At 34.0% G+C, this 13,260-nt stretch overlaps 1 protein-coding gene across 3 annotated transcripts in view; it reads left to right on the top strand.

Annotated features, from left to right (window-relative positions):
- The window catches only part of GRIK2 (glutamate ionotropic receptor kainate type subunit 2), a 605,730-nt gene that overhangs the window by 567,407 nt on the left and 25,063 nt on the right, over nt 1-13,260 (top strand). For all 3 annotated transcript variants that reach the window (XM_031456080.2, XM_031456083.2, XM_031456088.2), the window contains one exon: nt 8,842-9,067. In XM_031456080.2, coding sequence (XP_031311940.1) covers nt 8,842-9,067 — 226 coding nt within the window. The remainder of the gene's footprint in view (nt 1-8,841; nt 9,068-13,260) is intronic.

The following is a 13,260-nucleotide window of genomic DNA, read 5'->3' as shown; positions in this document are numbered from 1 at the left end:
ACAGGTACAATGAACAAAAGATGGTTTCTAAATTTTAATTTGTATTTGTCAGCAAGCAAAGCAAGTGGAGAAGACTTCGTTTGTGTACCAAAGAATTTAAATCAGAGAATTTTTTTTTAAAGATGGCTTTTTGTTTGTAAAATCTGTTGCTCACAATAAAAAAATCTATGCCAGTGGTACAAGAGAAACCCTTACTTTATTGGCTTTCATCGTATTTTAGAAGGAATAGAAACAAAATTTCAAGCAAGCACTATCCTTACATTAATATCTTACCAGTTCTAAAAATTCTCTCTAAAAGGCTCAGAAAAAAATGCTGCCGAAAACCCGTTAGTTATCTGAGTTCTGCAAAGAGCCAGGTAATTTCAGGTTACAAACTTTATTTAGAGTTCTGTCAGAGACTAAAGCTGTATATCTTAAATTTTGAACCATTAGCTGTATGTTTGTAAAATACTTTCAGTATATTGAATGTCCTTTTTAAAGCACAAAATCTTTAAAAGGCTCCATTTTAAAAGTGCTGTATTTCTTGTGCTCGCTTTGGCAGCACATATACTAAAAAAGTGTTGTGTTTCTTATTCTTTGTAAGTGGAATCTCTTATCTTTTTGTTGATGTCTCATAGCCCATGAAAACTGCTATTATAAAAAAGACAGTGCTTTATGAACTAGTTTTATTGGTTTTGTGCTGATGTAGCAAAAACCAAATCAACTTATAAGAAATCAGCATTTTGATAAAATAAACACTGCTAAACACTGATACCCTAAATCTGTCCGATGTGACATAGAAAAGTGTCTTTAATGTGGGGAACACACACACACACACACAAATTGATTCTAGTATTCAGAGTGGCAGGGTAGATTGTGTGAGAAAATAAGATGATTTTATTTAGAACATTTTAAATACGCTTTTTCTTTGTAAAGTGCTTTCAGTTTCATATTCATTTCAAGCAATATCTGTGATACGTGGTTTAACTTCTTTGCTTGCTTATCTGCCTATTTACTGTGCATAACATAATTGTAAGGATAATACTTAGGAATTTTCTTTTCATTTTTGCCGAAGTTATTACCTTGTAATACAATTAAAATTTTTCTATAATCGTGATGCCATAAAGCCTATCAACATTTTTTTCCTTAAAAATCTGCCTTCACTGGTAATATTTTTTCTTATCAAGTAGCCTTAGTTTTCTCACCTGTGAAGTAAAGGAGTAAAACAAGATATTCTTTGTATTTTGTTTTTTTTTTTAACCAATTCAACATTTTTTTTAACTTGGCTACACTTCTGCTGAATAGCTTCTCTTCTAAACTCTAATTTGCCATTATCTCAATTCTACCCTTACAGAGAGTTATGTTATTTCATACTTAGTTTATTACCTGACTTTCATTTTTCATATTTCTCTAAATAATACATTCTTCTGGAAAATCTTTCCCAATCAGTTTGGCAGCAGTGATGCAGAGAGCCAAGCTGCGTCCCAATCCTGAGTTTTTCCTAATGTTCTATCTGGGTCCTCATTTCTCTGCCTAGAGGACCTTCCAAGACTGGGCGCATTTAGCTCAGCAGCTTAGTCTCAAACATGATTTTATCATGTTCCTTGGCGATGATCAGTGGGAACTTCATTGAATGAAACTAACCTTAGTCACAGGAGATTGAGCAAAACATAGCTACAGGTCATTCTTTAAACACGCCCTGTCTTTCATCTGTGACCTTCAGTTCATGTTGCAACTTGATACGTCCTTTCTTCTAAGTTTATATAAACTTTTACGCTCAACATACAAATGTCTGATTACAAATTTTATTTTTAATTACCTGCTTATGGACCTTAAATGAGTTTTTATTCCTCATTTTTAACTTGTACGGCTTTATCTATTGATTTTAATCTTAGACATCCTGAAGTCTATTTTACTTGGAAAATGTTCAATAATTTTCTATTTTATTAGAAATAAATCAAGCTGAAGCTTCTTATTTTCCTCTTAAACAATAGATCTTAGAGTGTCAGTATAACTCCACATGTATTTCTATAAAAATTTTGAAATCAGAAGTCAAGCCAATCATAGCATTCAAATCCTCTTTATTCTACTCAAGACTCACCTTATTAGAAACGTTGTGTTATTAATCTTTCTTTCTTTCTCTGGCATTTTAAACCTCTCTTTTCTCCTGAAACCTCCCCCACTGGCATTTAAACATGCTTAAATCTTTTCAACCTTTGAAAATCTTCCTTAAAGCAAAGTATTCTTCTACCTACTGCCATGAATGTCTTGTTCTTTAGAGTCCGACTTTTTTATTTTTTGGTTTTTGACAATTGCCAGCTCCATTTTACTTTCCTCAAATCCTTCCTTATTCCACTTCTGTGTGACTTCTGAATGTTTCACTCTACTAAATTAGCTCTTGCTAAAATAACCAAGGAAATAAAATAACTCTCTTTTACCAAATCCAAAGGAAGTTATTCAGTTCTCATTGTATGTATGTTTTTGGCAAATTACTAGAGGTGACCACTTCCTCCCTAAATATTTTCCTGCTTTGATTTCTGTAGTACTACAATTTCGAGATTTGCTTCCTTAGTCTCTGTTCACTCTCTTCATGTCTCATTTGCAGGCCCAGCCTTCTCTGCCTGTCACTGAAACACAAAATTGCACAAAGCTTGGTCCTAGGACCCCTCTTCCTCTCATCCATCCACCACTTTGTCTTTTATATCCAAGAGGACGCCAAGACCTATTTCGTAGCCTGCCTTTCCACTGAGCTCCAGACTTACAGATCTGACTTCACATGACACATCTATTTACATGTTCCTTAGGTACCTCCAACTTACTAGGTGTAATCTTTTCTCCCCCCAAAAGTAATCTTTCAGGTTTTTATTCTTCTCAGAGACTCTCTTGTTTAGGCCAGAAACCAAGGATTCATTTAACCTAAACCTCTTCTTTACTTCTTATAGTCCACAATGACTCAGCATTATCTGTTATACACACACACACACACACACACACACACACACACACACACACACACAATCCTTGAACTTAGATTTTTCTCCATCTCCAAAACCACTTCCCATATACAAGTACTGTTTCTTACCTAGACTGCTGCCATATGCTCCTAAATGATCTTCCTACACCAACGTTGCTGTGGCTGATCTATTTTACACATAGCAACCTTAGTGATCTCTTCACCATGCAGATGTGACTGCATCCCCAGGCTGCTTCATACCTGCTCTGGCCTCTCCCTGCTCCTGTTACGAAGGCGTGATGTCCTTGCAAGTTAATTATTCACAATCCCTGGTCCTCAGTATCTATAATTGAACCTGGCATTGCTTAGTAATTCAATATACATATTTTAAGTAAAAGAATAGTTTGGACTTACCAAAGCAAAAACCACACTGGACAAAGGTTAAACAAGCATGGAAGACTTTACTCAAAGCTATTGCAATAAGGGAGAGAGGCTAGAACTTAGTCTGAACTCAACTTCCCTGAAATGAGGGAATTTTTAAGGGATAGAGTGAGAGTTTTTTAAAGATGGGAGAACTTTTAAGAGCTGTGGTGGGTGCCATTATTGCCATTTGTGTTTGCTAATTGGCCTTACCCAAAGGAAAAATAAACTTTTAGTGTCTTCATGACAGAAGGTAGTTTTACCACTTGAAGCAAGGCTCTTACTCTCCAGCACAGACTGGATGATGTAATCTTTAATGATTACATTTCAAAGTGATGGCTCCTGGGATGTTGTGAAATATAGTCCTGGCTTGAAAAACTGACCAGAGGCTTTAAAGAAGATTTGCATCTCAAAGGTGCAAAGGAAGAATTTACAATTACACATTTTCTAAAGTAAATGATCTAAGAAAAGGGAGGGAAGGACCTCAGTAGTTAGACCATCTGAATGCTGGAAAGGCCAGGGGAAGAGTGAGGTCAGGGGTCTAGAGGAAGCAAGAAGCCATCTAAAGATTAGAAAGCCAAAGGAAATGGTAAGGCCATCTTGGTCATTCTTGATCTATTTCTGTTTCTCTAGCACCATGTTGCTTGACTCTCTGTGCCCCAGAGTATTTCCTTCAATATCCCAGTCCATCAAAAGCATGTCCAAGATAGTGTCTCTTAACTGGTTTTTTTCCTGTCTGTCTAGAAAGTTCTTGGTTTTTCATTAGGTAGTTGGCATGAACTCATTCTTTAGACATCAGTTGATGATACTTCCTCAGGATTCTTTCCTCCTGTCTTTTTAACTTTTTGTTCTCCTTTTCTGGAGGTTGCCTTAACTTTATTTTCTAACATTTCACTTAAGGTTTCTAATTTTGATGTCAGATTTTTAAAAATGTATTTGTCCTCTGAATGTATTTTCTTTCAACAGAGTCCATTTGAATATTTTTCTTTGCATTTATGTGGTAACTTTTACCTCTCTGAGGACATTTATACCTTTGTAGTTTGTTTATTTTGTCTTTATATTTTCTGTTAGAGGCTCACTGCAAGCTCTGGGTGCTTAATTAAGGATGAAAAAATATGAGCTTCACTTTAGGGTGATGTAGTGGGTTGTTTTGTTGGAAAACCATAATATGTGTCTTTAGACACAGTTGATATAGTGCAATAATTAAGAATGTGAACTTTGTAGCTAATCTGCCCATGTTTGATAACTGGTTTTAGGAAGTAGCCACATGAATTTAAGCAAATTATCAACCTCTTCATGTTTTGGTTTTCTCATTTGTAGAATGCAGACACAAATATCTACCACCTAGTAGAAATCTTGTAAAACTTAAGTGATTTAATATTTATAAATAATTTAGAATGTCTGGCACATGCTAAGCTTTATATGTTAACTGCTATTATTATTATTATTATTACTATTAATTATTATTTATCATTATCTCTCTGGAACAGTTCATTTTTGCTTAAAAAAAAACTCCCATCATCTTTACTGGAGGAATTCAAAGAACCAAGACAGTCACAAGGCTGACTGGTCTCAATACCGGTTGTAGAATCCAACTTGTTCCTTCTGGTTTCAATATGGGTGCCCCCAGCTCAACTGTGTACAGTGTGCTCCTGTTTGCTCCCCAGAGAATAAAACTTCTAGTCCTTAGTTTGATGAAGCAGTCACCAAACTGCTCAGAGATAGTTGTTTTAAAGACATTCTTTCAATAAATTCTACTTTTGTTAGGCGTTTGATCACTCTGGCTTTGAGAGGGATATGAAAATACCAACCTCAAAAACTTTAGCAGGGGACAAGGGATTTCTAAAGGTTGGTTAGCTCGGTTACAATTCATCTATCTGCTTTCCAGCTTTGAAAATTTTGTTTCTGTTGCACCTTGTACAATTCTCTTTTGCCTCGTGGTTTCATGCCATAGGAGACAGCATGTGCTCAAAGATGATATTCAACCTGCCATCTTGGCCAAAGTACTTGGTATTTTTTAAGAAAAATAACACACAAGCATTTGGTAGTAGTGTGCTATTTTTTTTTTCATTAGAATTACAAAAATATCTTACTACTGAATAACGTGTTTACATGTAGTGTCTTATTTTGAGCCTCACAAAAACCCTGTGAGGTTGGCAAAGGTATTTGACTGTTATGTAAACTGAAATCAAAAGAGATAAGTGGCTTGCAGAAGGACATATGTTCCATTATAAGAGATATAGAATTAGTGATCATTACTTTTGACTCAGGCCTACAGTATTCAGAATTTATCTATAGAGGTAAGTATCAGTAGTCAACTATTTATGAGTGGCCAGATTTGTAGAGAAAACAGCAGCCTAAGCTTCATATTCAGCCTAAGAGTTTGCTCAGATACTTTCTTCAAATACTTTATAAGCCATCTTAGCTGCTTTAAATTTAAGAGTTTCAGTAAAATTCATGTTGTTCCAACCTTTTGTTTTTAAAAAGGTATATAGTCACTTTACCACTGAAAATTATAGAAGTAATAAAATCACCAGGAGCTCCTACAGAGCAGTTCTCCTTTTCCGCTTTCTGTAGAAATAGGTTAAGAGTTGAATGGCATCACATATCACACACACACACACACACACACACACACACAAGGAGTCTACCTTATCTCCCATATCTTTTCTACAGAGTTGTGTTTTACAGCCCTAATTGAGAGATGACTGTATCCAGTTGGAAACAGGTGCCAAAGAATAACAGCAAAACAAGCAAGCAAGCCATATAGAATGTGTGTGACCAGCAGTGGGTCAATATTTCTAAATTAAAATATTTCTTATTTGGAATTATTTTACTTATAATATTTAAAATATTCTATTTGTTTCTCTTTATTATGGGACACAAAACAATTTAGGTATCTATCAAAACCTAGTATACAATGTAAGAATAATAGAAATACTTATATTTTCTGCAGACAAGAAAGATGAGTGAAGCTGTATACAAATCATAGACAACAGATTCCTGAAAATCAGAAGTATATCAATAAGAGATTCTTAAATAACAATGGAGAATAGGAAATGATTAGTTTCAGAATGAGTATAAATAATACCTTCTAAGAAGTGTTCGCAGAAAAAGTCTATAAGAATTTTATATAAAAATATATTTTCTAAAATCCTCATTTTGTCAGTTGAAGATTAGTATTGTAGATTAGACATTTCAAATGTAAAATAATACTGCATTTCACATTAATCTAGAATTAAACTATATATTTGTAAAGACATATTAGAAATATTTGTTGGTTTCTAGTTGTTTTTTTAAAAAAAAAAGTTGATGTGTTTGCTGCATCAACCACAGCAAAATATTAATAATTGATACATTCATGTACTATTAAGAAACTAATTCTCTTCTTTTAAACTGTAAACTAAAAAGTTTTACTTTTCATGTTAAAAAATAGAAAGACGTAATTATACTGTCTAAAGGATTAGTGCCATCGTAAACATTATGTTCCCCCTGTTTGGAACAAAATTGCTAGTCCTCAAGTTTTTATTTAAATAAACACTTCTCAATGGATGGAACATATTATCATGAATTCAAAATCATATAACTAAAGCACTAAAATATATTGATTGCTAGTATTCCAATAACTAAAGCAAAACAGAATTTAGGTAATTTATGATCAATGCAAATGAAAATAACTTCTTGTACACTTTGCTATCTCTGCTTGATTTGGGCCTCAATGAGTATACCCTTGTTAAGCTATTACACTATCACTCTCCATCAAAGATGTTACATTTTAAATTGTCAAGTAATAATGTGCAGTTTTGATTACATAAGGTTTTAGTATTACATTTATGAGATTGTGTTTATTATCAGTCACAGATTCACTAAATCAAAAACTGTGTCCAATTTTATTTACTTTTATTTTTTACATAAAGTCTCTTTAATCTGCAGGTGAGCTTTAATTTTGGTTTTATTTTGTATTTAGGCCTCACCAAATCCAAAATATTAGAAGAAAAATTCTTTACCTTTGAAAGGAAGTGTACTTGTTCTGGCTACTCTCATTATGTTACTAACTGGATAATTACTAATGCATCTTTGCAAAATCTCACTATTGTTCTTAATTACTCCAGTAAGAATTGCATCATAGCCTTAAATAGTCCTTCTTTATTTTCCCGTTTCTACTTCCAACATTTGGTTATTTGACTTGAAAACAATTGAATTGCTGAGTAACTGCCCCAGCTTGTAACCCTATCTATCTTACCCTAAGGGCTGTAGCTGCTTCTTTTCAGACTTTGAGCCACTGGCCTTTTAGCATGTTTTAGTGTTTCACTGGAGTAGCAGTTTGCATTTCTATCCTTTCTTAGCCCTAAAGCTATACTTGTTTGTATAAAGCACTCATTATATCCGTAGGTATTTTTCCAAGTACATTTAAGGTTTCTCTTCTCATTTTATCATTGAAGTAGTGCCAGAATTTTTCTAAATATTACTGTGTACTTGCCTTTTAGTGGAAGGAGTAATACTGCATTTATGTCCTGGCATACGTAGGACTAAATGCACACTTAAGCTGTAGAAAATTGCAAATATATTTATTTGAAAATAGTTTTGATTTTTTATGACAGTCAACCAGTATGGTGAATATCCTTCTTGTGTTTATAGTTTCAGTTTTTTTTTTTTTGAACTTGTATAAGAATTAAACTAAGGTAAAATTTTCAAAGATGAGCTTTCCAGAAGCAGATGCTAACCTTTTCCAGGTTAATGTTTTACCAGTGCCTCTGAACAAAACCTGTTTCTCTCCTCTAGCAATAAATCCTACCGAAGCCCTACTGAGAAATTACAGTTGGATGTAAATACTCTTCTATTTTCTTGGTCCAAGAATCATTAGTTAGTAGACCTAAATGATTGATTTCTTGTTGAACTGAGGCAGGTTAAAAGAAGTTCTGTGGTATCCAGATTGTGTCTCAGCAGAAGCGTAGTCATCCTTATTTGTAACAAATTCCTCTCTGTATCTGTATGTGTCCTTGGGGGATAATGTAACATCTGTCTTATAGTCAACCAAAGTGGAGGTGGGGAACCACTTAAAATTTTTATAGTGCCAGTCGGTGTCCAGTGTCTGTATCTTCCAACTTTGATGTTATAGTAATGTTGAAAGATAAAATTGTACACATGAGATACTCGTGTGAGATACAAACATAAAGAACCCTCCTGATTAATCTTGTTTATTTTCTCTGTTTTACTGCCTTCTCTGATCTACTACTTGTGAACTTTTGAACATCAGGACTTTTTTTTATATGCTTGTTAAATAAATCTGCTCCCTACCTGGAAATCCGATGAGGGATTTCTCTGAAAAACTTTTCATATAGATTTTGATTTTTTTCATTTAGTATCTCTGTTATTAATAATACAACTATAAAGTATGAACAAACTGAATATAGTCAATTTCACCTAAATATTGTAGGATCACATGGAATGTAAGGACTATTTTCCTTATGTTTTTTGTTTTTCCCCAGAAATCAAAAATCTCCACCTATGACAAAATGTGGGCCTTTATGAGCAGCAGGAGGCAGTCTGTGCTCGTCAAAAGTAATGAAGAAGGAATCCAGAGAGTCCTCACCTCTGATTACGCTTTCCTAATGGAGTCAACAACCATCGAGTTCGTCACCCAGCGGAACTGTAACCTGACACAGATTGGCGGCCTCATAGACTCCAAGGGTTATGGCGTGGGCACCCCCATGGGTAAGTTTTATGTCAGCCACTCGTTCTTTGTTCATCAATCTTAGTTCTTTGGAAAAGGGAGAAAAAAACAGTGCCTCCACAGGATATTAGGAATTTTGCTTCAAACAAATGTATCTTGTATGTTCCGTTACTGTAGAAAGTCAGGAAGATATTTGGACCTCTGCTTCTAAAAGAATAAATCACAAAAGAAAAATTGATTTCTACCAAAATGGTCATTAGACGTTTCTACTGTATCTGTTGACAAAATCCACAACACTTTCCTAAAGGACCTTCTCAATCTTACATCTAAAATATGTTTTATGAATGCAAAAGTTTTTGCAACTTCATTTTTTCAGATAAGTGGCTTCTGAATATAGTATTTGACTTAGTTAACTAAAAGAATGAGCTACAAATGGTCACTGTGAATATTTATTTTATTTAAGAGAGATATATGATTTATTTAAGAGAAGTAGCAGACTATTTACTAAGAACATACCTAGAATATTTTACAGTAGGATTGATTATTTTTAACATTTTTTATATGACAAAATTTTTTTCAGTAATAATCACAGAATAAAATATTAATAATTATCAGAAAATAAAATTTTGGATTATTGAGCTTTAAATTTATGCATACTATATGAATATGTATATATATATTCATATGATAAATGAATGAATGCATAAATGCTAATGTTACAGTACATATGTGCATGTCGTGGGCATCATCATGGCTCCCCAGAGTATCCATGGCCTAATCCCCAGAAAATGTGAATATGATACCTTTTATGGCAAAAGGGACTTTACAGATGTGATTAAGTTAAGGATCTTAAAATGCGGAGATTATCCTGGATTTTCTAATGTGATCAAAAGGGGCCTTATAAGAAGGAGGCACAAGAGTCAAGTAAAGTCACGGTTAAGGAAATACTACAGTAGAAGTAGTGAGAGAAAGAATGTGTTAGTCTATCTGGGCTGCTATAACAAAATACTAATGACTGGGTGCTTTACAAACAACAGGAATTTATTTCCCACAGTTTTGGAAGCTGGAAGTCCAAAATCAAAGAATCAACAGATTTGGTGTCTGGTGAGAAACTGAGAAACTCCTTCCTCCCCAGGAAGGTTCAAGGGATCTCTCTGGAGCCCCTTTGATAAGAGCACTAATCTCATTCACTCCACTCTCATGACTCAGTCACTCCCAGGGAGCTCCTACCTCCAAATACCATTATATTGGGGATTAGGTTTCAATGAACCAATTTAGGAGGGTTCTGACCATGGCAGGGGAGGGGAGGAAGACAGGGACATAGATTTGAAAATGCTACCTGCTGAACTGAAGATAGAGGAAAGGACCACAATCCTAGAAGTGAAGAGGACCTTTAGAAGTTAGTTTAGAAGGCAAGGAAACAAATTCTTTCCTGGAGACCACAGGAGGATTGCAGCCCTGCAGACACTTCACTATTAGGACTTCCAACCTGCAGAACTAGGAGATAATAAATTTGTGTTGTTTGAAGCCACTAACTTTGTGGTAAGTTTTTACAGAAAAAACAGGAAACCGATACTGTATAATGGAAAAAAAAATAACAGATTAGCATGTTTTATTACATCTTTTAAAGAAAGGGGAAAACACAGCTACTCAATGGCTTAGCACAGCAATGACCCCATAATTTTTTTGAACCTTAACTTCTCCAAGTTTTTCAATGACTAGGTCAAAACTGATTTCCATATATTCATGTTTAACAAATGGCACAGCCATATTTATCCATTTACCTTCATTTATAATTTTACTAATTTTACTTTTTAAAAGTTTCTTTCAAATGAATAACATAGTTAGAAAGTTGAGCAGAGATTCATAAAAATCCCATTTCAGAATAAATGCCAGAAATTACAATACTATCCATGTCTTTGTTTCTTCGGGATCATTTCTAGCATCTTTTAAATGTTTAGGAAGTCCAAAAATTTTGCACCGTAATGACTGCACAAAAAAATTCAACAGTAAATTCTATCATATTTGGTAAAGTTTTTGCAAATTCGTTATAGTTCAAAAGAGTTTGAACTGGCTTTGAGAAAATTCTGAGACGTTCCTGTAATACTGCATATTCCTCAATTTATATAGTAGATTCAAAATAATGATTCCATAGTCACTGTTGAAATGAAGAAAGCAATGGAAAATAAAGCTAAACCAGAACCCGAGGTTCTTACTTCAAAAAATGTGCAAGTGTAGCTGAGCTCACATGTACTAGGGGTGAGCTTCATAATACGAATTCTCCAAGTTAGTTTCTATGTAGAATACAATGTTTATTAAAGAATAAGAAATAAATATGTTAATTCAAAGCTCAGTAAGAGTCGGGTTGTTAAAACTTGGAAATAATTGTTTAGAACTTGGATGAACCAAAGATAGTTTCAAGGGAGGAATATTTTATTTCTGACATGCCTTGACTTGCCAGTGTGTGGTGATAGTTGGTGCTATTGTTTTAAAATTCTCTACACAAACTGAACTTTCCTTATTGCCTGTACCAGGGAAAGACCTTCCGAAGCTTTGCTGTTATTATGCCAATGTATGTATTAATTCAGAAGCTTTCTAACTAATTCTAACATATGATAGATATGTGACAATGATTGAGTTATCATAATGCTTGAGGACCACATCTTTTCAAAATGTCTCAAATCATACTTATATTCAGAGTAAGGCGTGGGTTTATTGCCATGGTTTTGTGTTGATGGAGTGTTCAAACCTTGGCATTCTCCATAGTTAGATCCATATACCACTTGCCCTCGGTAAGAATTACCTAAAAATCTCAACAACCTCATGAGTTCAGGTACCATTTATTTGGAATTTGTGATGAGTGACTTCGCTAATTTTTCAAGTATACTTGTCCTCGTTTATGAAAAGTTATATAAGCACATTTCTGTTTTAGAAAAGAGACTGATGGTGTGCTATTCAAAAGTATCATCGTGTAGTATTTTGCACACTGATATTCTGGATTTAACCTTATCACTTATAGTAATCTTAAACAAGTCACTTGAAATTTGTGGTTTTTAGATTTCTTTTTTTTAAATTAGTGAAATCAGAGGGTCAGACTGGGAAAATCTAAGGTTTATTTAAAGCTAAACTTACAGTAATGTTTCAGATAATATGCTTGACAGACTCCCAGAGTTTGATCTCAAGTGGGACTAGAAATGACATGGAGAAATATGGTGAGCTGATGTCTTAGAACAAATTTTAAAAACCAAGCATATTTTTAAAATACTTATGAGGGGTAGAAGCAGTGATTTGATAGGCTCTCATTGTCTCATAGTTTCATTTGGAAAGAGCTGGAGAAAATAAATGCACTTCTCAGTGTTGCTTCTGAAAGGAGTGAGATTCCTGAATATCCTTACCATCCTCTCCTGGTTTACCTCATCTGGAGGAGGGCAGAGATTTTTGTCTCTTTGTTGTTACTGTAAGCCCACACAACAATAGTGCCTGCATTCTGTGGACCTTCAATTATTTGTTGAGTAAATGAATTCTACATCTGAAAATATTATGATGCAGCAAGATTTATAAACAAAGCAAAGAACTTTTAGAGCTAATGATCAGCATGGCATTTTACCTTATTCAATGTGATGACCTCATTAGAGTATTGAGGGTGGTGAGAATTGAAAAAGATTGGTGGAGGATGTGTGAGGACTTTGGAGTGTAGCTACATAATAGCACTCCTAATTTCAAAATTTCTAGAGTAAATAAATTTGACTCATACTTAATATAAAATCTTAAAGTTGAGTTTTTGTTTGTTTGCATGTTAGTTCTGTAAATACAATATCCCAGTATACCAAGAATGTCTCTATCATACTGTCTTGCTTTGAGGAAATGCTTGTGACAAATAAATCAAAATAGTGTATTATATAATTCTCAAAAACTCACTGGGATTTTTCAGATGTGAACACTATTTTAAAAAAGAAAAATAGTAGTTGAATCAGTTCTAAGGAAATTCTCTGTTGTAGTTTGCTGGAGTCATACAAAGAGTAAGTTTTCTTTTCTCCCTACCCTTGACACTGTTTACTGAAAGGTAGTGACTTACAAAGAAAATATGGAAGAATTTAAAATATTAATAAGTATACAAACTATACTTTTAGTGTAACTTTTTAAATAGAGGAAAACACTGGGTATAGCACTTGGAATTTCTGTTTCTTCTAACTTTAAGGTTATCTTAGAGTTAAGATGAGAGAACAAAACAAAT

This window comes from Camelus dromedarius, chromosome 6, assembly GCF_036321535.1.
Source record: "Camelus dromedarius isolate mCamDro1 chromosome 6, mCamDro1.pat, whole genome shotgun sequence".
Taxonomy (NCBI): domain Eukaryota; kingdom Metazoa; phylum Chordata; class Mammalia; order Artiodactyla; family Camelidae; genus Camelus; species Camelus dromedarius.
This window is presented reverse-complemented; position numbering and strand designations above follow the sequence as displayed.